Consider the following 21770-nt stretch of genomic DNA (forward strand, 5'->3'; position numbering starts at 1 on the left):
ACGGAGTGAAGTCGAGAATTGCATATAGCCCTCGGTAATTTAAATTCACATAAAGTAATCAATCCTTAAAAACAAGTTTAGAATATTGTTAGACACTTTGGTATTTTAAAAAGATGTAGCTTTCTACGAGAAAAATATATCGAATGTTTAAGGGAGTACTGTTACAGAAACAGTTCACGTTGGATTGAATTGTTCGGTATTTCCTTCTTTTGAGCCTGTGAATGTCACCCTGGTCAAAAAATAATGTTATGAAGTGTACTGCAACTGACGGCGTCTTTACTTCCATTCAACATCTTGCCGTAAACAAAGACTAACTTGTCTACAGTCAGGATTTGGACTTTACGGTTTAGAAAATACAGTTAGCAGATGATTATTGAATACAGAAAAAATCACAACAAATGTAGCTGTTTGTTTTTTAATAAAGACATTTATTTCAAATGTACTTATGTATCCTAAAACATTACTTGAAAACATTAAGCTTTTCCAACGTCCTCTGAAAAATAGGTGAATTCCACCTTAAAATCTCTATCCACGACAAAAACTATTATCTCTTTTTCTTTAAGTTAAAAAACTAAGAGGTTGACAAAGTGCAACTGTCAACCATAAGTTTTTCATCTAAAAGATACATGTATTCATATACAAATATTATATATATATACATATATATGTGAGAAAAATAACCTAATTGGAGATCCATGTTTATGATGATGCAGAGAATAATTGACAAAAGTTTCAGTTTCTGCATTATTGGAATGGAATAACCATGTTTGGTGATAAGAAGATAAAAAGTAACGGAGAGGACTTCAAAGAACTAGGAATTACTATTTTATGAAATTAATATATTCCTCGACTTCATGTTTACTTCCAAGCCAAATACTGCTTTTTCCGTGTAATGTTTTGGGTACCAAATCCAGAATGCGATCTCCTTTGTCGTTTACCGCAATACCTCCTGCTTGTTCAACAAGGAAGGCCATGGGGAAACATTCGTAAAGAAGTCTCAACTTTCCGTTATTTCCTTTTGAGCATGGATAAGCAAACAACCCACCATAAAGAATGGTACGGTGCATATCGGCGACCATAGAACCAATGTATCGAGCAGAGTATGGTTTTTTGTCTGGTGTGCTTTCTTTGAGATGAGCAATAAAACGAGCGATTTTTTCATCCCAAAATGCAGTGTAACCCTCATTAATGGAATAAATACTATGTTGCAAAGGCATTTTCATGTTTCGATGGGTCAAGATGAATTCGCCAATATCAGTGTCCAAGGTGAAGCCATTGACACGATGACCTGTGGTAAGCAATAAATGAGCCGAAGCACCATACATAGTATAGCCAGCAGCAACCATTTCTTTACCAGGCCTTAAGACATCGCTAATATCGCCTTGACTGCCGGGTCGCAGTTTATAGATACCAAATATGGTACCTACACTAACACCGGCGTCAATGTTGGAAGAGCCATCGATGGGATCGCAAGTGACGGCATAGGAACCGTTGCTATCAACTACGATAAGATCCTCCTCTTCTTCACTAACGATGAGTTTGCAGCATCCGTTCGACTTCATCGCAGTAATGAAGATATCATTGCAAATTTTATCTAGCTTCTTTTGTTCATCGCCAGTGGAATTGACGATTCCCGATAAACCAATGAGATTTACCAACTCTGCTTTACGAATGGTGTTGGCGATGAATTTGAAGCTGAATTGTAAACTGTTTAGCAGTAATGACAATTCCCCACTAGCCTCTTGAATAATGCAAGGTTTTCCTTCTTCATTTTTATGCTTCTGATTGTATCGGCGCTGTTCCTGCAAAATAAAGGAGGAAAGTGTGACAATGTCAGTGTCGATTTCGTCGAGATCTTTTTTCATGATGGAGTAAACGAAACCTGAATCAACAAGAAACGGGGAATGAAGTTGAATAAGCTGGCCAGGTGAATCCTAGCTGAAGTAAGTTTTTAAGAAAGAGGAGCAAATCGGTTCTAAGTAGAACTGAGTTGAGCTGAGTTAAGTTGGGCTAGAAACCGAGTGGTGAGATGAGATGATATAATAAGAGACGAGAGAGACGAAGATGAAAAAATTAATAATGAGTTGTGTTGTCTCTCTCCAGTGTAAACAAAAAAAATCCTAACAAACGTTTCACCTTGACTGCTGCCCGCCACTATTTATATATTTACAAAAATCAACGAGCCATGATGGAAGCGCCATGTATTTCCCATGTAAACAACGTTTTGCCAGCATATGAAGTATTCGCTATGTTTAGTTCCGCGAATCATAAGCCTTTTAACAATCTAATCTTTAGTTGAATGGACAACTATGGCAAATCCCTATTTCATACGCCCACCTGAGTGATCCGCTTAATTAAAAATGCATACACGATAAACCTAATCTTCAAAAAACGAGGGGCTTGCAATGAAAACTACAGGGCAATGCTGTTTCAGCCTGCTAAACAAATGACATACTGCAATTCAACGAAGCCGGCTTACCAAACGATTGCTAGAGCGGACTCATTCCACCCTATTCATCTTTCCTATAATACTGCAAAAACGTAAATACGGGATGGGAAGGTTAGAGCTTGTATCGTATCGAGGTTTACGTGACTGAGAAAATGGCATGGCATGGCATGGCACTCCCTTAATACATTCGTAAAGGATTGAGAGGCGAGCATGACCGCTGCTTTCATCACCGACCTCAATTGCATACCCACAGCAATTACATAAGATCGACCCCAATTGCCTATGATTTGATGTCTAGCAATTGTGTATGATTGATCGCCATTGTGTAGCTGTAGGTGTTATTATGTCTCTTTAAACTTGAACTTGTTTTCTCGTGCTGCTTTGGTATAGTGTTGTACGTTTTAGAGCACACGAATACAAGTTCAAGTTTAAAGTGGGCTTTATGTGTCTTCTTACCTGTGTTAACTCAGAATCAACATAACATGGCTTATACAGCTAAATGGCGCAGTGTAGTGTGCTGGAATGCAGCAACGAAAATCAGAAATTGTGAAATTCGATGATGAGTACTAATGCTTTGTGACGTAGATGATTGGGAAGTGCTAAAGGTGGGTGGGTGGATGGAGTAGTTAGTAGGAGGAGAAATGAACCTTAAGATATAGAAAGAAGTGGAGAAAATAAATTCGTTCTATAATGACTGGTCATCCAGGTAATTAAAGAGAGGGAGAAATTTTTGAGGTTGATTGTTTTCATCCCGCCCTTCCTATTAGCAATAAGGAAATTTGGTGTTGTTTATTTAACGAGATTTTTCGTGGGTTGATGGTATGTGGCTTCAGAATGGGATAATAACCTTGCATTGAAAGAGCAGGATATAAAGCATGCTTCAAAATATGTGTGCTATTAGCTATATTTTAAAAGACGTGTATTTTACCACAAATTTATTCTTCACATGTAATTTTCATACATTCACTTTTATTCTTATATAAACTAATGTCCCGTGGAATTTTCACTAAGCTACTACTATATTTATTCATAGAACGAGAAACCACCCTTTGTGGACATTTAGACTATTATTCTAACTTGATTCACGTGCCGTGTTGGTAAAAGCATAAGTTCAATTAAAAGAGCTTTTATCTCTAAAATAGAAGCAACAAATGCGATGCGAGTAGGAATGAAGTCAATTCTTAAAGGTAAAGCTTCTACCAAGATAAACTTACATATGAGTTAATAAATATTATGGTTAGGATACTCAAATTATAAGATAGCTTTTTGAGATTGTTTTTTGTTTGTAATATATTATTTTTTTTTTTTTTTCCTGTTTCGTTAGATCGTTATTTATTTTATTTTATTGTACTGTGTTTATTTTATTTTATTGAATAGTTCTTATGTGTGTGTTGTCTTTTTTAAATTTAATATTAAATGACATCTTTTTATTTTTTTATTTTTATTTTTCTTTAGCTTCACTTAAACCAATTATTCCTTTTAACTCATCGTCCATATTAACTATAATGTCTCCATACTATTTATGCTTCCTTAATTTCAAATTTCTCATTAACATTAATTTTACATCTACATCTACATTTATATATTTTTTTTTTGCAAACCTACGTAGAGTAACTTTCTCTTTTCCTTCGTTAAAACGATATCAATTTTAATACGAATTTACTCATTGTATTTCCATCTTTTCTCGTCTCCTCGCTCTAATCCTTTGTCGCTTTGATTTATTTGATTGCACTTACTCCATTGAAAACTCTTGATTCCCCGAACCCCCACATCCATCCAGTCCTTGAGAGATGCAAGACAAGAGAGGTTCATGGACCCAAGTGGGGTCGATTTTTTTTGGAGTGAGTTCCTTTTGATATCAATTGACCATGCTAAAAGCTTGACAAAAACAAGTATTTATCCAAGTGAGAACTAATTCACTAAGTAGATAATTTTTTGTTAAAGTTAGTTTTATGAAACGTACGTTTACTATTTACTCAAAAAAATTGAACCGAGATATCGGAGTCAATGCTATTCGCGATTCAAAAGAAAGATCAAGTGTTAACAGGAGCTTGAGTCGAATTTTCATACACTCATATACCCAAAGAAACACATTAATAAACAAACACCTAACTTGGCGTTTGTTTTCAAATACTAAACGAGCGCTGACGTCAATGGCTGATCGATCTATAGACTAGCGAAAATAGCAATAATTTGTACAATTGGAAGATCATAAGTATACATGGGTTTGAGCTTTTAGCGTGCACATTTTCGTATCAATTTCTTTTCTGAATGTAACTAAAAGACACTACAGATATTGTAGTAAATTCATCTTCCAATTCACTGCTTTGCTGTTAGGATATCGGGTACACAATCGCAAAATAGATTGCGGCAGCTTTCGGCCCCGCTCATATGTTTTCTATTCCGATGGAAGAAAAAGAGTTCAAATCGCACTCGCTTCCACACTACAACTACGCAATAACTCATCATTTCCCCACAAAAGTGACGTATTGTCCGTCGGCTATGTCCTAATGCAAAGCTTTATTTATTTGCGAGTTTTCCTCACCTTTTCGTCAATCTAATTTCAATCAATCATTTTTTTTACTTGCTTCATTTTCAAAGCATTCGTTATTCTAATCTTTTCTTCATTCTTACTATAACGAGATCATAAATTCTTTCTTGTTATACATACCGTTTCTACTTCGCTGCTAATTCTTTTTTTCTTTTGACATTTGTGCCTGTCTATTAATAATTCTTAACAGACATACTCTACTTCTCACTACTTCTTTTTTTCTAAGTTACAGTTTCTCATTAATTACTTTATCGAAAGATGTCTGTTTATCAAACTTACAAGGGCTTGCCAGCTGGTTGGGTCGCCCAATGGGATCCAACTTATCAAGCTTACTTTTACATTAATGAAACGTTTGAAGGTGCTCAACCACAGTGGGAGCCTCCTATTCCAGGCTTGCATATTCCTCCTCCTCCCGGTACCACTACCGTCGTCTATCAAAAGGACGTGCCTCGCTCTTCTGACGGCTCACGGTCTATGACGGCTGGATTAGGAGGTTTCATGGTTGGAGCTTTAGCCGGCAGTGTTCTTCGTGGTCACCGTGCTTACTACGCCCCTCCTCCTCCCAGAGGCCCTTTGTTTGGTCCAAGAATCGGTGGTGGCCATCATGGCCCACTTCATGGTCCTCACGGTGGTTTCGGCGGCCGCGGTGGTGGACGCATGGGTGGACGTGGTGGACGTGGCCGCAGATGAAAAGCGTTGATTTTTATTTAAATTTGGTTCCGATTTCGTCCTACATACTATGGTCGTTGATTATGGAATCGCTCTTTTTTTTTGAGAACATCACTTTCTCCTTTGAATAGAATCACCAAATTCACGTATACGACTCTTTCGAAATTGTTAAATGGAAAACACGATATCCAGTGAAGTTCTTTTTATTCCCTTGAAATTTCATACTATTTTTGCTAATCGTTCTAAAATTGTTATATTCTGTTAGTCGTTCTTTGACCTAATTTCTTGTTTACTTATATTAATTTTGTTATCATCTGATCTTTACTTGTTTCAAGCTTCCTTATTTATTGTACCATTGCATTCTTTATTGGGATTTCGAGGAAAACGGTCTAATTTATAAAATTTCTGTTTAATACCAAAGAAGTAAGGAGCATATATTATAATGGGTGTGAATATCGACGGAGTTGGTTGTCGATGGAATCATTTTTTTGGCATTTATCACTTCGACGTGTATTTACTTATTTATTTATATTTTTTTTTGGTTAATTGTAAAAAATTGGGTGAAGCACAATTTTTGAAACTTTTAAAAAATCAATGGTTGTTTTTTCAGACGTTAAATTAGTTTATTATGCATGATTTAAAATAGTCAATTATATATCTTTCATTTATTATTATCATTGTTTTTTCATTACTAGTTGTCCTTTTTTTTTGGGTATTTTAGTTGAATAGTTTATAGTGGTGTATTACTGACTATATAATTGGCAAACTCAGATATTTGTTTGGTTTTGGATTAAATGCACAATTCCGAAAAAATTAAGGCAGAAAGAAAAAAAATTTTTTTTACACTTATGGGATGTCATACCACTATTTTAAAAGACAAACAGATATCATTTGAATCGTTTAAAACCTGTATTTATCAAGCTGTTTAAAATAAGAGAAATATAACTTGGCTCTTGGATACACATAATGAAATAAGAAAAGTTAATATATTTCAAAATTAAGAAATATTATCTACGGTACAACATTTATTTGTTCATATTACGATTATTCAGTAAGGATACGTAAATTTGTACCTGGCAATTATCAAATGAATGTCGAGGGTTTTCATAGCAATGCAAAACCGTTTGTTTTTAAGCAAAGCCGGCGATTAAAAAGGGTAATAAGAGCAATTTTCCTTTTTCAATTAGCTATGTTTCAAGTCAAGCAGCATTAGTGAAACCCTGATATTCTGAGTTTGAATAAAACAAATTGGCAGTCTATTTTCCATGAACAGCTTTCGATAATTAGTGAAGTACTTTTAAAAACACGTTAATACCACTTTAATGGAACTCGTAAATTCGTAAACTAGGAATGACGAATTATGGTTTGGGGCAATCACGATATAGTAAAATAACGAAATTTGCATAATGCTACTACCACTACATCAGCCTCTTATGTAATGATCTGTAGCGTATCAGATTTTCATTTCTTTTATAATCGTTCTATACCACTGCGCGATTTCTCCTTTTCCCTAACAGATACAGCTTACCACCAAAACTTTCTATCTTTAATACTCGAAAAATTAAGTATATAGATCTTAGAGAGTGATTTTTGAATATCTGCCTATAACATTTTTCTTTTCTTTGGTTAGAATCTTTCTAAGCCTCTATATCGTTTATATAGGTTTTTACTCTGTGTCTTTACAGAATTAATCATATAAAAAATGTCTGTCTATCAAACTCGTGAAGGTTTGCCCAGTGGATGGGTTGCTCAATGGGATGCTGAATATGGAACATACTTTTATGTTAACGAGTCAGCTCAAAATCCACAGCCCCAATGGGAACCACCAGTCGAAAATCTGAAACTTGCTCCTCCTCCAGGAGCCACAAGCGTTAATACAGCTGTGTATAATAACAATAACAATACTTCTGCTGCGAATACGAATGCTGCATACAATGCTAATACTGCTGCAAATGCCAATGCTAACACTGCCACGACTACCAATGCTGCCGCTACTACCAGCGCTGCATATAACCCCAATGCCCCTGCCAATACCAATGCTGCATACTATCCTAATGCTGCTGCCACTACCACTACCAATGCAGATGGTAGTGATAAAGGGCTGTTCAGTGGGCTTACCTCTTCTAATGGCTACACCACTGGCAACTCTTACAGTAGACCAAGCTACGTTGCTCCTGTCGCTGCAGGGTTAGGTGGATTGGCCTTAGGTGGCCTGGCTTCACACGCACTTGGCAATCTCTTTCACCATCGTGGTCATAACGGTGGTGGTTTCGGAGGTTTTGGTGGTGGTTCTGGCGGTCCTCCTCCTGGTCCTGGTGGATTTGGAGGCTTTGGAGGCTTTGGAGGTGAAGGCCATCATCATGGTGGTCACGGTGGCTTTGGAGGCGGCCCTGGAGGTTTTGAGGGCGGTCCTGGTGGCTTCGGAGGCGGTCCTGGCGGCTTTGGAGGCGGTCTTGGAGGTTTTGGAGGAGGCCCCGGAGGCTTTGGGGGTGGTCCTGGAGGTCATGGCGGTCCTGGTTGGTGAGACTGAGAAACATGGAACTAAATATTTGTTTATGAGCTTTTTATGTGAGTATATTGCGCAATAGATATTAAGTCGATACCGTTAAAAAATTTTTTATGTTTATACTCAGTTATTTTGCTAAAGTGAAATTGAATTTTATTAAGGTAGGACTTTCTGAAAGTATTAAGTAGAGCTGGGCAATTTTAGAAGTGCACATAGAAAAGCTCGCAAGCAAGCAATTTTGATATCCCTGTGTTGTTGTTTTTTAGGTTTATGTAGGAATGATTCAATGCAACAGTTTAGATATAGGTAAACATAAGTGCTGTATCTATAGCTGTGGAAACAATTCATGCTTGTTCATACGTAACATTTTATGCGCAAGTATTAAAAGATTCTAAAAAATATCTATTATGTTCATTATCTCGCACACGTCAAACCCAGTCTACTTCGAAATGCGTACGTGTATACTTTGGCTGTATACAATCTGAAATTTGAAATTTAAAGCTGTCAGATTAGCTTCTATTAATATTGCGTAAATCGGTTAGTTCAGAGTCTTTTATCCCAATACTTCGTCAGATTTGTATACTTTCTTCATTAAAAGTACATGTTTATCTTAACATAGAAGAGGTAAGTACCGCTAATTAACCGAATTGCAACTTGTAATTATAACAGCCAAATCATTTCAAACCAGAAGAGTGCAAGTTTAAAAAAAAAACCGATAGAACAACATACAGTGCCGCATTCAAACTACACATACATAGGGTTTCATCTCGTGGTATATAACGAGTCAATAGAGCATTCTCAATGTTAAAAAATACGGAATATTGTGGTTCTTTACAAAACTCATTACCTTCTCAATAGTACCACTAAAATCAGTGATAACTGTTTCAGAGGCGTCCGTATATACCTTTTTTACTGTTGTATCTTAATTAGCCAATTTTCTCGTATCTTCTTTCTATGTTTCAGCTCATTGTTTTGATTATAGCGATGGTGTTCACCGTTGCTGCTATCCTATTGCCGCATCCTTAAACTTCCATAAGCTCTATAGGTGTCAGGTAGACTACGTCATTGAGTAACGAACTACATCAGCGTAAATTTGGTTTAGAATGTATGAGAACTTAGCAACTCCAAACCACAAATATCAACGACAGGATTATAGACTGATACATAGAAGAAACTAGCAGTTCTTTTAAAATTTTTTTAGGATTTAACGATTTATACCTATTGGGGTACTAAGAATTTGGTAGAGTTACTCAAATTCAGTTAAAGACACGGATTTTCCTTATACGTAATTAGTGTCGATTTTCTGAAATCTTGCTTGCTATTTTATAGCTTAGAACGAAAAAGCAGGAATTTGTTTTGTTTTGTTTTTTTAAAAAAAAAAACACTTTATCTTGTGAATTGCTTTGGAAAGTGAGCGTATTCCTCGTAGGAGCTTTTGAATTTTTGATATATCGTTAGCTTGTAGTGAAGGAAACGGAAGCCATCAACGGAATAACCTTGTTCTCCATCATTTGCTATCATTCGTGAATAGGAACAATAAAGAGAAAAAAAATACATTTTTAAAGAAGTTTATATATACATTGATCTAATAGTGAAAATATTTAACACGAATAAGTTTGTTTCATATGCCTTCGAAATTTTCCTCTAAATACGTGGATACAGAAGCCATTTCAAATGATGATGACAATCCCTTTGCAACCGCTAAGAGTTATTACTCCAAGGATACAGACTTGTCGACTCGGGTAAGTGCTGGCCGTCCTCGCACCTTATCCACTTCGATGGAGGCATCCGCCGCACCAACTATACCAGAATTAAAGAATTTACGTCGACGTGGAAGTCTTGATGAACATAAACAACCACGAAAATTTCTTGTTGATGTTGATAAGACATTGAATGCACTTTTGGAATCTGAAGACACCGACCGGAACATGCAAATCACCATCGAGGATACCGGACCTAAAGTTGTTTCCCTTGGCAGCGCTAGCTCGGGTGGATATCGCTTGTATGAGCTTCGCGGCACATATCAATTGTCAAATTTACTTCAGGAATTGACCTTGGCAAAGGATTATGGACGTCGATATATTTTACTTGATGAGCGAAGACTTAATGAAAACCCTGTGAACCGACTTTCTAGACTCATCAAAGGTACCTTTTGGGATGCCCTTACTCGAAGAATCGATGCCAGTGTTTTGGATGTTATTTGCCGTGATACCAAAGACCGATCAGGATCACACGTGAATCGAATTTATGTTCCTAAAGCCGAACAAGAGATGTATGAATACTATGTTCGCGCTGCTAAGGAAAGGCCTTACTTGAATTTACAGGTCGAATATCTGCCGGAAGAGATTACTCCAGAATGGGTGAGAGATGTAAATGATAAGCCAGGGTTACTTGCACTTGCAATGGAAAAATACCAAGATGATGAAGGCAATACACATCTTCGAGGTGTGCCATTTGTCGTTCCTGGTGGCCGGTTTAATGAACTGTACGGCTGGGACTCTTACTTTGAATCACTGGGTTTGCTTGTTGACGATCGGGTTGACTTGGCGAAAGGTATGGTGGAGAATTTTATTTTTGAAATTACCTATTACGGTAAGATCTTGAATGCCAACCGCACTTATTATCTTCTTCGCTCCCAGCCTCCATTTTTGACCGATATGGCCCTTCGAGTTTATGAACGTATAAAAAACGAAGAAGGATCTTTAGACTTTTTGCATCGGGCCTTTTCTGCGACTATAAAAGAATATCACACTGTTTGGACTGCCACTCCACGACTGGATCCCAAAACTGGTCTTTCCCGCTATCGCCCTGGAGGACTCGGTATTCCTCCGGAAACTGAAGCTTCTCATTTTGAGCATTTGCTTCGTCCTTACATGGAGAAGTATCATATGACTCTTGAGGAGTTTACTCATGCATACAATTACCAACAAATTCATGAACCCGCGTTGGATGAGTATTTCGTGCACGACCGCGCAGTTCGCGAAAGCGGGCATGATACTACTTATCGGTTGGAAAAAGTTTGTGCTGACTTGGCCACCGTGGATCTGAACTCGTTGCTATACAAATATGAAACCGACATCTCACATGTGATTTTAGAATATTTCGATGACAAGTTTGTACTTCCAAACGGAACTATAGAAACTTCTGCCATTTGGGATCGTCGTGCTCGTGCTCGTCGTGCTGCAATGGAAAAGTATCTTTGGTCAGAAGCTGATTCGATGTGGTATGATTACAACACGAAGTTAGAAACGAAGAGTACTTATGAAAGTGCTACTGCTTTCTGGGCCTTGTGGGCCGGTGTGGCAACTCCCCGTCAAGCCGCAAAATTTGTTGATGTTAGTCTTCCCAAGTTTGAAGTTGCTGGAGGTATAGTTGCTGGTACAAAGAGAAGCTTGGGTAAAGTGGGTCTTGATAATCCCAGCCGTCAATGGGATTATCCTAATGGCTGGAGCCCTCAGCAGATTTTAGCTTGGTATGGATTGATTCGATACGGATATGAAGAGGAGACTCGTAGACTTGTATATCGTTGGCTATATACTATTACTAAATCGTTTGTTGATTTTAATGGTATTGTTGTTGAAAAATATGATTTGACCAGACCAGTTGATCCACATCGTGTTGAAGCTGAGTATGGTAATCAGGGTGTCAATATCAAAGGCGTTGCTCGCGAAGGTTTTGGATGGGTTAATGCCAGTTACGAAGTCGGCCTTACATTCTGTAATTCGCATATGCGTCGGGCTCTTGGTGCTTGTACGACTCCTGATGTTTTCTTTGCCGGCATCAAGGAAGAATCTCTTCCTGCTTTCGAAAACCTTTCCATTCATAAAAATTAAGTTATCGTTTGCTTGAAAAAAATAATCGACTTTGTCTACTTTTTTAGTTGCCTTTAGCTTTATTCTCTTATTATGTTATTTTGGTTATCGACCGGTTAAAACCCATTGTTATGTTACATGTTATACCTTCCATTAAATCCTTCTACTATGAAGGTTCTATTTGGCGAATATTCCCTTACGAAACAATAGTTAATTCTATTTAAATTTATGAGTAAAGCTTATCACCAGCGATATTATTACTTTTTTACTTAAAAGAAAGAAGTAGTAAATGAATTTTTTACCTTACGATTCAATTCTAATTTATAATTTCCATGATAGTACTGTTGTTGCAGTTTTAGTCCGAATATAACTCTAATGTTTAATTTGGTGTCTATCACTTTATTAGTTTTTTTTTTGAAGGAATTGTCTTCTAGAAACTTATTTTGAGTTAATGTACCGTATTATGTCGTTCACATTTGTAGACAACATAAGTTGGCCACTTCCTTACACAACAACAGTATATTATTAAAATGTGTTATGGTTCGATATTCATTAAGAAAGGTAAGAGATGCTTAAAGAGATAAGGATATGAGTAAATTTAGTGTTTGAAGTTCGTAATTATCGTTCGCTTTTGAATGTGAATGTTAACAAAATTAGGCGCATGAATACGCCCGAGATGGGGAAAATCAGGAAGTTTTGGGAGAAATTTCACAAGCAATTATGTATTATGGATTAGCAAAAAGTCAGTTTGAAAAGATATGTCAGAACACAGCTCAGCCTCTTATTAAAAGATGCGCAAATAACCAAATCGAAGAGTTGATGGTTCGTATACGCGAGTTACGAGAATCATTGCCAAACAAACAAACACCAATATCAATGTCAATGTCTACGAGATTATCACCTATGTATACTTCTTCATTAACTCCACGATTTACGTCCAATTCAATGGTTTTACCAGGTGATCATAATACTACTGTTCGACTAAAACCAAGCTTTCGTGAAGCTTTAATGGAAGATTCTGAGGACGATTTATATCAAATGTATTCTAAATTCGAAATGCAGGTTAAAAAGCTGTCAACCAACTATGGACTTGCAGTTGCTTTTTCCATCGTTCCCATGGATGATGATCAGCCATCACCAAGCATATTTAGCTCCGATGAGAGTTTTTTGATCGTAGAAGGTGATGATTTTTCTCTTGGTAACAGCGTTGAAGAAGATGCCAATGCAACAAGCAAAGAAGATCCTGCCTATCAGAATACGAACGAGCAGATTCAACCGCTATCGAATTTCGATATAAGTCAACAAGAATATTTAAATAATACAAGGATTCCATATGAAAACGAGGATTTACATTTACAACACATTACTCAAGGAACTACAGATGATAACAATGTATCCAAGTTTCTTATTCCTTCATACAATGATGCTAAGGAATTATCTGAAGAGGAGATGGGAAGAAGTCATAAAAGGGAAGAATCATTTAAAAGAGCATTTGGTCACGCATCAAGTAGCGAAAGTAGTATTGGAGAGATTACGGATTCTAGGGAGGATATTCAGTCAAACCGTCTTGTTAACGGCTCTTGGGAAAATAATGATTTTACTAAGGAAATAAACAATAACTTCCCTGATAGATCTGAAACGCCAACGCTCCAAACAATTGAAGCTCCGACCAAACTCATGAAATATACCAGACGCAAAAGTCTGTTTCGGTTTCCATTTTTTCGTTCAATATCTGGAAAGAAAAAAGAGGAGCCTATGGAGTCCGGAACTGATTCACTTGAATCATCTACGGCACAGATTACGGTCGATTCTCAATTGAAAATCAAACAGCTTGAAACACAAATCGCAACTTTACAAAAGCAACTGGAGCAATTTCAAACCAGTACTCTCGATCAAGATCTTCACTAAATGTCATTACTCGATTTACTTATTAATTCTTTAAAGAAACGGCAACTGATCGAAAATCAGTTTTCAAAGCAATACATTATGTTGTCTCTGCAAAATTCTGTATGTTTCGTTAAATTGTGCCTTAGTTTTCCTTTTGAAGAGAAATGCATGGGGAGGCAAAATTACGATGACATGGTCTGTGGCGAGCCATCCTTAATGGAATCAATACTTATTTTGGCTTAGATATGTTCTCTGCGCATACCATTATATTTGGGATTTTACTTTCTCTTTTTACCACCTGAAGTTCTGAAATAAATTTTTACGTGCTTCTATAACTGAATTCGACTACGAAAACTAGGATGAGGATGGATGGCTCTGATTTTGAAGATCGAAAAGTTAGTAAACCGAGCCCGGTATTACCTTTTGATGTTAGCAACATTGGTGATTTGAGTCAAGGGGTACACTCACCGTTGGGTATTTCGCATTTCGATTCCAAAAATCCAACGCCATTTGGCAGATCAACAAAAAATTCTGTTTATGAGTATGAAACAGTTACGCCATATTCAAGATTTAAAGTTGATAAGAAATTTGGATCAGCGACTTCGGTATCTCCAGTTCACACCAAAGCTGAAGAACCTGGTCTTGGTTTAACTCCGATGAATAGTGCGGATTTCTCTAACAAAATAGCTAGTAGATATAGGTCCTAAGTCTATTTGCTTGATTTCCTTAGCCCACCTCCTTTCCAATTCTGACACATTTATTGATTAATCGGGTTATTCAAGTTATATTTTGTTTTGATCGTTTTTATGACTAAATCGTTTCTATGATTCATCTTCGTGGGTATTGACTATAATGATTAAATTTCATAATTTTATTTTAGTTCGGAGCATGCTGTTACACACCGTCAATGCTTTGTTTTAGTTTATTAATGAATACCACTAAGGTTTCGAGGTGTATGGAATAAATATTTCCATTTTGCAGAGTATAAAGCTTAGAGATATTAATTACTTTTAATAAATTCGTGGTTATTTTAATTGAGATAAAAGTGCGGTCGATATGACCATGCTAAATTGCCGTTTTTAAAAGTTTTGATTATCGCATATATTATTAATTAACTTTTTATTAATTATCCTATATGGTTGTATACCTGAGTGTGTAGTCTCTCTGTATTAAAGCTTTTGCTCCGGAATTCTTTTAGACTAAGAAGCTTGCTCCTTAACCTCATGCTTCGGATTGTATGGAAGCCATTAAAAATTCGGTTACCAGTATGGAGACGATATCAATCAAATATATCAATAAATTCTATTAGAAATGTGGGCATCATCGCTCACATTGATGCTGTAAGTATTTCCTACTTTATGGAACTGTTTGAGTACCTTGACCATAAGATTATTTACAACAGAAATTTCTAACTTTTTAATAGGGAAAAACTACTTTGACAGAAAAGATGCTATATTACGGAGGTTTTACTAGCCACTTTGGCAATGTTGATACAGGAGATACGGTTATGGATTATTTGCCTGCAGAACGCCAGCGCGGAATTACTATTAACTCTGCCGCAATTAGCTTCACTTGGAGAAATCAAAGAATCAATTTAATTGATACCCCTGGCCATGCTGATTTTACCTTTGAAGTTGAACGGTCAGTAGCAGTATTAGACGGTGCTGTAGCCATTATAGATGGTAGTGCTGGTGTTGAAGCCCAAACGAAAGTTGTATGGAAACAAGCTACCAAACGCGGCATTCCAAAGGTTATTTTTGTCAATAAAATGGATCGTGTAGGTTCTAGCTTGGGTAGCACCATTCGTTCTATATACACCAATTTAGACTGTCCATATCCCCTTGTACTTCAATTGCCAGTATATTCAGATGGATTACAAGAAAGGAAGTTTTTAGGCATTTTGGATATTTTGCAGCAGAAAATGATTTTGTGGGATACATCTGACAACAAGTTAGGAACAGATGGTACACATGTTCAGGAGCTTCCAATTCCGGAATCACACATGGAGAGATTTATAGAAGCGAGAAATGCATTAGTCATGAGCCTTTGCGATGTTGACGAAACATTATGCGATGAATACCTTGAGAATGAGGATTCACTCGCTTTCACTAATGACCGTTTATTTAAAATTATCAAACAGAAAACAATTTCTGGCAATGTAGTTCCAGTTTTATGCGGATCTTCTCTTAAAAATATAGCCGTTCAGCCCATCATGGATGCGATCATTGATTATCTTCCTAGTCCTGTAGAATTTTATGAAAAAAATGCTTCAAAAGAAACGAGTAGTGACAAAATAATCTCCCTGGATAAACGTCCTTTGCTTGCAAAGATTTTCAAGGTTATACATCATGCTTCTAGGGGAATTCTCACATATGTCAGAGTCAATGAAGGGACTTTAAGCCGAGGAATGATGATGTTTAATCCAAGAACTAAAAAGTCAGAAAGAGCAATTCGTTTATACAATGTATTCGCTGACCAGACTCAAGAAGTTGATTGCATTTCCGCTGGAAACATAGGAGTGATTAGTGGGATTAAACAATTTCATACCGGAGATATCATTATTAATAAAGAGAACTCAAAAAATTTTCATGAGTACCTTTCTGGAAATCAAAGTGTTATCAGTATTCCTGAACCTGTTTGCATTGCTTCTATAGAACCTTATTCGCTAAAAGATGAACCCGCACTTTTAGAAGCATTGGCTAACATGAATCGTGAAGATCCTTCATTTAGATATACCCAAGATTTAGAGAATGGACAACTATTGATACAAGGGATGGGCATTATGCATTTACAAGTTTCTTATGAAAGACTGGTGTCTGAATTTGGAGCTCGAGCATCTTTAGGAAAAGTTCAAGTTGGTTATCGTGAAACTTTGATTGATGTAAGCTTTAATTCAGTTACCTTAAGCACAGAAAATAAAGAGAATCTCATTATTAATGTTTACTTAATCCCTATTTCTGATGAAGGAGATGAAACCTTGAAAAAATATTTTTCTGAAGGTGAGATCCAAAAAGTTCGAAGTAAAGGGCAAGAAGATGGAGTTTTGTTTTATGGCTGGAAGCCGGAAAACTCGTGTACTTTACCGGATCATCTCTCTTTCCAACGTATTCAAGAAAACATCTACTTTGGAATAGTTGCAGGTCTATCGCATGGGCCTTTACATGGGTTTCCTCTCACGAATTTGCAGTCATTTTGTACCATTTCTTCTTTTCTATCTAATGACTTTCCGTTGTCACTTTTGACACAAGCATCGATGAAAGCTACCAAAAATGCAGTATTTTCATTATACAAGAGAAGTCCCAAAAGTTTCAGAATATTAGAACCTTATATGGATGTTACAATTACAACTCCTGAAGAATATGTTGGTATTGTTTCTAAAGATCTTGTAGGCAAGCGGGGAGCCACGATCAAAGAAATTACAGAGATTGGAAAGAATGCTGCTTCGAAAGACTCGCAGATAGCGATAGGAATATTAGGTGAAAGATATCTACCAGCTGATGAACCTAGTTCTGTTAAAGCAAACAATGCTTCTTCTCTACTACAGAGTTCATCTGTCATTAAATGTATTCGTGCTCAGGTGCCTTTGGAGCAGATTCTCGACTACAACAGTGTTATAAGCTCTTTAACAAAAGGTAATGCAAAATTTCTTATGTCTCATCCTATGGAATCTCAAACTCCCAAGCTGGTCAATTACGGTTCTTCCTTTCATCCTATGTCTATGCAGAGACAAAAACGAATATTTCCTTAAGGTCAGAAATGTGGGTTAATGGGTAAAATAAATACATAGAAAAAAAGATATAATTCTATTTTTCTATAAAAATCATCCTTATCATTAAAAAGCTGTATGTTTGACATTCTTTTTCTATACGTTTCGGTGTATGCATACACACACGTCTGCAACGGAGTTGTGTACATGTTGTCCCCAACGTCAGATGGAACCTACCGTTAGCATATATCGACTATAATTACTACAAAACGCCTAGACGAATTTAATGATGTCCGCTGAGGAAACTGTAACCCAAAACGCTCCTAATACTGTTCAAGATCAAGTTGAAGCATCTGTAGATGCTGCTGTACATGCATCTGCAGAACAATCTAACACACCTGCTCAACAAGCGGACGACTTTCGTGTTTTTGTAGGGCGTTTAAGTACGTCTACCAAAAAGAGTGAAATCCGTTCATTGTTTGAAACGGTTGGTACTGTGTATGTAAACTATTACTGGTTTTAGCAATTTCGAGTTAGAACAAAATTTTCTTATGTTTAAGCGCTAAAGCTAAAGCTCTCTCTATTAAAATCAGTGCATAATTTGGAGTTGTTGAAAATTTACTTTTTAGAAGTCATACTTTATATTTTTCACAAAAACGATTTTAAAACGGAGCTATGCGAGCTTATATTTACTCGAAACTATCTGTGCTACTTTAATTATATTTGATCATCTACTAATGCTTTTTAGTCGTAAAGTAACTATTCCTTTTCGTCGTGTTCGCCGTGGTACCCGTCTCGTACCTTCTGGCATTGCTTTTGTTACATTCAACAATCAGGAGGATGTTGACAAAGCTATAGAGACATTGAATGGTAAAACATTGGATGATCGCGAGATTGTTGTTCAAAAAGCTCGTCCTGTCCAAGAGCAACCTATAAAAGATAGGAAAAAGGTAAGTATACTTTAGTTCGCAAAGCTTTTATCAATATCATTCTGACACATTAGTCAAAAAATAAAAATGGTGAAGAACCTGAAACTTCAACTTCTGTCGAAAATGCTGAATCTGCTAAGGGCTCCAGTGATGAAAATGAAGCTAATACCGCAACAGCTCCTTCAAGTAATGAAGCAAATGGTGTCGATAAGAAACAAAATGAGATCAAAGGAAAGGGTGGGTCTGGTAAAAACAAGGCTAAGCCTTTGCCTCCCAACTCTATTTATGTTTCAGGCCTCTCCGTTACTTTAACAAATGAAGGCCTTAAAGAAATGTTCGATGCTTACAATCCTACTCGTGCTCGTATTGCTGTTCGTTCCCTTCCTCCTTATATTATTCGCCGTATAAAATTACGTGGTGAGCAACGTCGTGGTCGTGGTTTTGGATTTGTGTCTTTTGCTAATGCTGAGGATCAATCCAGAGCTATTGAGGAAATGAATGGAAAGCAAGTAGGTGACCTTACTTTGGTTGTTAAAAGTGCTGTCTTCCGTGAAGATAAGCAAAATGATGAAAATGAAAAAAATGAAAACGAACCTATTGAGGCTTCAGAATCTGCTCCCACTAACGTGTCTGATTCTACTGAGCCCAAAGCATCTGAGGTTGACTCAGAAGAAAAATCAGGCGTTACTGCTAGTGCTATAACTGCCTAAAAGTTAAAATATGATTTGTGATTATTCCTGGCTCTTCGTTCCTTTTATAATGAGCCTCGCCATTATACTTATATATGTCCCGAATACCCTCATGTTTCCGCACGTCACGTTCTCTCCCTTAGCATGGAACCCATGCATGTTCCTGGTAAAAAGTTGCAGCTTTGTAGACTAGACTATATTCATTGCTTGGAGTTCTGTGCCTTATATATTTTCCGTTTGTATCAAAAATACATTCGGGCCTATTGTTAAAAATAGTTTTGCATCTTTGTACATTTGAAACGTTAAAGTGCTTCAAGTAAAAATATACATTTTCTTCCAAAATTGTGAACGTTGTAATAATTGATTCACGCAAAATATAAGTAACTAGTTAAACGAATGTTATAGGCTTCTTAAGATTTAGAATCTATTGTGCTGCAATGTCTAAAACACAGGTGAGTATTAAATAACTTAAGTGCTTTGAGTCACATAAAAAGAGTCAGAGGATGCATTGTGAAGCATAGTTATTCAAAGAGAGCAGAAGTCTTTAATAACTTTAGCAATATAATAGAAATCTGATTCTTCTAAATACACCGCACCGCTAAGTCTAGTGTAAAATTTTCCTTTAAATTCCATAAATCGAAGGAATGTATTATATTTAGGCCAAAATACTTTCTGTGTTTCTATGGAGGGAATGTTGCGTAAGGGAACTTCGACGTTTACCATTGCAACTGGGTATGGAGGTTTGATAAAGGAAGTGCCCAGTTCTTTAGAAATAATTTCGGCTCCCTTTAAAGCTATTTCATGACAATATTGTTGAATCTTTTCTTCCCCTCCAATGGATTTTCGAAACTTAATAGCCTCACCAACAGCTATAAACTTAGGTAAATCTTGCTTGAAAGAATTGACAAACCGATTGGTAAGAGTATCTACGGCAATTGATTCCTTTTCTCTTAATCCATAACCGTATGAGAGAGGAAGTGCTTCGATGAGATTGTGATTTTTAGCTGAGACATAGAGTACAGTGCATGCAGCTGGTGAGTTTAACCATTTATGAGCATTGGTAAACAAAAAATCAGGATCAACATTAGCCAAATTCATAGGAATATGACCTATGGCATGAGCACCATCAATAATGCTAACAATATTATACTTTTTACAAAGCTTTACGACTTTTTCCCAAGGAAACAAGATAACGGGCATAGAACTTAAAATATCACAGATAAATGCTCTCGGCTTGGACTGCAAAAAACGCTGTTCTACTTCTTTAAGGAATAGATCTTCATCAATTTCCACCCCAACATCGATAACGTCTAATCGTAAATTATGCTGATTCTTTGCAAAATCAGCGGCATATGTACAAGTAGGATAGGCAACATTTAGCATCAATATCTCATCATTCTGTTCCCACGGAAATGTCAACAAAACCGTACTAATCCCATCTGTAGCGGAATTGCAAAAAACTATATTACTTGAATCCGCGCCTATCAGCTTGGCAACTTCATTTCGAGTAGCCTCCATGTACATCGGCATATAGGCATTGCACATAAAATCTGGCTTGCTCTGAGCTTCCTTTAAAAGTTGGACATGTTTATTGTAAACAGCAAGAGATTCTGTTCCACAACTTCCGTTATTTACATTCACGTAATCGGGATCAAGCATAAAATGCTTTTTCATTTCATGGCCGTAGACGTTGTTTTCAGCCATTTATAAAATTAAATCACAGTGAATTTCGGAACTCCCAATTTGTAGTTAAGTAGACAGTCTAACTTTGTATGTTTCCGTTTTGGATTACAATAATTGAATAATAATGACGATAGTTTGCTTGCTATAAAATGTCACAATGGCTTATTAACAAAATAGTGTATCGTCAGGCTAAAGGAAACCGTTGGCGGTTAGGTGCTAATGAAATGATTAATATTAGCGGATAACGGAATTAATATACTATCAAAAAACAGACGATCTTTGAAATTATAAAGATTTCTATCATAATGATAACAATAATTTTACAAGAAAGATACTTATAATCTACGTTTTTTGGAGATACGATAAGACTGATCTGATCTACAAAAGATCATGGCTTCAGAACTTTTTTCGAACATATCCGTTACTCTATCATTTCTTTAGCATCCCCATTGACTTTACAAAAACTAAAACCAGCGCTTAATCTTTTTTAAATCTCTCGTTGTCAAGGTTTTACTGAAGGTTGTTGCGAGACGGATTAAATAGTTTACTCCATTCCATTTAGAATGTGGGGAGCTAATTAAGGATCTTTAAAGATAAATTTGTACGATTTAATCAAAGAAATGTTGTATTTTAAGATTTTGTATGTAATTAACAAAATTTGTCGCAAAACAGTCTTTTTGCTCAGTTATATTATTATTACTCAATTAAAGAATGTAACCTGCTGTTATTGGTATCTAAATCGCTTCCTTATTAAAGTTGTTTATTTATAAAGTAAATTTAAAAAAATCATGGTTCATATTCCTGTTAAAATAGGATTGCATTTTCGTAGACTCGTATTTACTTCAAAACAATCTGGTAATTTATTTCTTCAACAGTTTCAATTCTAAAA

The 21770-nt window shown here is 36.4% G+C and overlaps 9 protein-coding genes and 15 long non-coding RNA genes across 24 annotated transcripts; 10 read left to right on the plus strand and 14 right to left on the minus strand.

Moving 5' to 3' along the window:
• Window position 1: 1 nt before the first annotated feature.
• SPOM_SPNCRNA.4603 lies at window positions 2–277 on the minus strand. Its single transcript, NR_193962.1, has one exon. It is a non-coding gene; the product is annotated as a non-coding RNA (long non-coding RNA).
• SPOM_SPNCRNA.1324 lies at window positions 92–3718 on the plus strand. Its single transcript, NR_150197.1, has one exon. It is a non-coding gene; the product is annotated as a non-coding RNA (long non-coding RNA).
• fbp1 (fructose-1,6-bisphosphatase Fbp1) lies at window positions 383–2092 on the minus strand. The gene has a single exon (NM_001020990.4). The coding sequence runs from the start codon at window positions 1863–1865 to the stop codon at window positions 822–824; it is 1044 nt and encodes a 347-aa protein (NP_595083.2). The 5' UTR covers window positions 1866–2092; the 3' UTR covers window positions 383–821.
• Window positions 2132–3282, minus strand: fbp1-ot3. Its single transcript, NR_150198.1, has one exon. It is a non-coding gene; the product is annotated as a fbp1 upstream regulatory lncRNA c (long non-coding RNA).
• Window positions 3719–4070: 352 nt separating the features above from the next.
• fbp1-ot2 lies at window positions 4071–4535 on the minus strand. Its single transcript, NR_150199.1, has one exon. It is a non-coding gene; the product is annotated as a fbp1 upstream regulatory lncRNA b (long non-coding RNA).
• A 468-nt stretch (window positions 4536–5003) lies between these two features.
• On the plus strand, window positions 5004–6346 carry wwm3. The gene has a single exon (NM_001020991.3). It carries the CDS (start codon window positions 5259–5261, stop codon window positions 5688–5690), a length of 432 nt encoding a protein of 143 aa, NP_595084.1. The 5' UTR covers window positions 5004–5258; the 3' UTR covers window positions 5691–6346.
• On the minus strand, window positions 5363–5994 carry fbp1-ot1. Its single transcript, NR_193963.1, has one exon. It is a non-coding gene; the product is annotated as a fbp1 upstream regulatory lncRNA a (long non-coding RNA).
• An 835-nt stretch (window positions 6347–7181) lies between the features above and the next one.
• Window positions 7182–8444, plus strand: wwm2. The gene has a single exon (NM_001020992.3). The coding sequence runs from the start codon at window positions 7372–7374 to the stop codon at window positions 8191–8193; it is 822 nt and encodes a 273-aa protein (NP_595085.1). The 5' UTR covers window positions 7182–7371; the 3' UTR covers window positions 8194–8444.
• Window positions 8306–9633, minus strand: SPOM_SPNCRNA.1327. Its single transcript, NR_150200.1, has one exon. It is a non-coding gene; the product is annotated as a non-coding RNA (long non-coding RNA).
• On the plus strand, window positions 8577–9131 carry SPOM_SPNCRNA.4605. Its single transcript, NR_193964.1, has one exon. It is a non-coding gene; the product is annotated as a non-coding RNA (long non-coding RNA).
• ntp1 (alpha,alpha-trehalase Ntp1) lies at window positions 9304–12364 on the plus strand. The gene has a single exon (NM_001020993.3). The coding sequence runs from the start codon at window positions 9801–9803 to the stop codon at window positions 12006–12008; it is 2208 nt and encodes a 735-aa protein (NP_595086.1). The 5' UTR covers window positions 9304–9800; the 3' UTR covers window positions 12009–12364.
• Window positions 10170–10561, minus strand: SPOM_SPNCRNA.4606. The gene has a single exon (NR_193965.1). It is a non-coding gene; the product is annotated as a non-coding RNA (long non-coding RNA).
• On the minus strand, window positions 10663–10870 carry SPOM_SPNCRNA.4607. Its single transcript, NR_193966.1, has one exon. It is a non-coding gene; the product is annotated as a non-coding RNA (long non-coding RNA).
• On the minus strand, window positions 10996–11404 carry SPOM_SPNCRNA.4608. The gene has a single exon (NR_193967.1). It is a non-coding gene; the product is annotated as a non-coding RNA (long non-coding RNA).
• On the minus strand, window positions 11791–12163 carry SPOM_SPNCRNA.4609. Its single transcript, NR_193968.1, has one exon. It is a non-coding gene; the product is annotated as a non-coding RNA (long non-coding RNA).
• SPOM_SPNCRNA.4610 lies at window positions 12296–12650 on the minus strand. The gene has a single exon (NR_193969.1). It is a non-coding gene; the product is annotated as a non-coding RNA (long non-coding RNA).
• atg38 lies at window positions 12482–13895 on the plus strand (the record flags this gene model as incomplete). The annotated part of the gene is made up of 2 exons (NM_001020994.3): window positions 12482–12548; window positions 12645–13895. Exons 1-2 carry the CDS (start codon window positions 12525–12527, stop codon window positions 13893–13895), a joined length of 1275 nt encoding a protein of 424 aa, NP_595087.2. The 5' UTR covers window positions 12482–12524.
• On the minus strand, window positions 12849–14067 carry SPOM_SPNCRNA.1328. The gene has a single exon (NR_150201.1). It is a non-coding gene; the product is annotated as a non-coding RNA (long non-coding RNA).
• A 166-nt stretch (window positions 14068–14233) lies between these two features.
• mug168 lies at window positions 14234–14814 on the plus strand (the record flags this gene model as incomplete). Its single annotated transcript, NM_001020995.2, has 1 exon — window positions 14234–14814. The coding sequence occupies one exon, from the start codon at window positions 14234–14236 to the stop codon at window positions 14579–14581; it is 348 nt and encodes a 115-aa protein (NP_595088.1). The 3' UTR covers window positions 14582–14814.
• Window positions 14815–15075: 261 nt separating this feature from the next.
• Window positions 15076–17622, plus strand: mef2 (mitochondrial translation elongation factor G; the record flags this gene model as incomplete). Its single annotated transcript, NM_001020996.2, has 2 exons — window positions 15076–15214; window positions 15298–17622. The coding sequence occupies exons 1-2, from the start codon at window positions 15098–15100 to the stop codon at window positions 17620–17622; spliced, it is 2442 nt and encodes an 813-aa protein (NP_595089.1). The 5' UTR covers window positions 15076–15097.
• Window positions 15328–17675, minus strand: SPOM_SPNCRNA.4611. The gene has a single exon (NR_193970.1). It is a non-coding gene; the product is annotated as a non-coding RNA (long non-coding RNA).
• A 146-nt stretch (window positions 17676–17821) lies between these two features.
• tcg1 (single-stranded telomeric-binding protein Tgc1) lies at window positions 17822–19624 on the plus strand. Its single transcript, NM_001020997.3, has 3 exons — window positions 17822–18078; window positions 18329–18530; window positions 18584–19624. Exons 1-3 carry the CDS (start codon window positions 17867–17869, stop codon window positions 19217–19219), a joined length of 1050 nt encoding a protein of 349 aa, NP_595090.2. The 5' UTR covers window positions 17822–17866; the 3' UTR covers window positions 19220–19624.
• On the minus strand, window positions 18245–21072 carry egt2 (ergothioneine biosynthesis methyltransferase Egt2). Its single transcript, NM_001020998.3, has one exon. It carries the CDS (start codon window positions 20900–20902, stop codon window positions 19724–19726), a length of 1179 nt encoding a protein of 392 aa, NP_595091.1. The 5' UTR covers window positions 20903–21072; the 3' UTR covers window positions 18245–19723.
• SPOM_SPNCRNA.1329 lies at window positions 20604–21605 on the plus strand. The gene has a single exon (NR_150202.1). It is a non-coding gene; the product is annotated as a non-coding RNA (long non-coding RNA).
• The last annotated feature ends 165 nt before the right edge of the window (window positions 21606–21770 follow it).

Source organism: Schizosaccharomyces pombe (assembly GCF_000002945.2).
Source record: "Schizosaccharomyces pombe strain 972h- genome assembly, chromosome: II".
Classification (NCBI taxonomy): Eukaryota; Fungi; Ascomycota; class Schizosaccharomycetes; order Schizosaccharomycetales; family Schizosaccharomycetaceae; genus Schizosaccharomyces; species Schizosaccharomyces pombe.

Excerpts from the sequence above, each read along its gene's own strand:
- fbp1 (NM_001020990.4), bottom strand. The coding sequence starts at position 1,865 with ATGAAAAAAGATCTCGACGAAATCGACACTGACATTGTCACACTTTCC.
- wwm3 (NM_001020991.3), top strand. The coding sequence starts at position 5,259 with ATGTCTGTTTATCAAACTTACAAGGGCTTGCCAGCTGGTTGGGTCGCC.
- wwm2 (NM_001020992.3), top strand. The coding sequence starts at position 7,372 with ATGTCTGTCTATCAAACTCGTGAAGGTTTGCCCAGTGGATGGGTTGCT.
- ntp1 (NM_001020993.3), top strand. The coding sequence starts at position 9,801 with ATGCCTTCGAAATTTTCCTCTAAATACGTGGATACAGAAGCCATTTCA.
- tcg1 (NM_001020997.3), top strand. The coding sequence starts at position 17,867 with ATGATGTCCGCTGAGGAAACTGTAACCCAAAACGCTCCTAATACTGTT. Across the intron at positions 18,079-18,328 it reads TTTGAAACGGTTGGTACTGT|TCGTAAAGTAACTATTCCTT; the intron begins GTATGTAAACTA and ends AATGCTTTTTAG. Across the intron at positions 18,531-18,583 it reads CTATAAAAGATAGGAAAAAG|TCAAAAAATAAAAATGGTGA; the intron begins GTAAGTATACTT and ends CTGACACATTAG.
- egt2 (NM_001020998.3), bottom strand. The coding sequence starts at position 20,902 with ATGGCTGAAAACAACGTCTACGGCCATGAAATGAAAAAGCATTTTATG.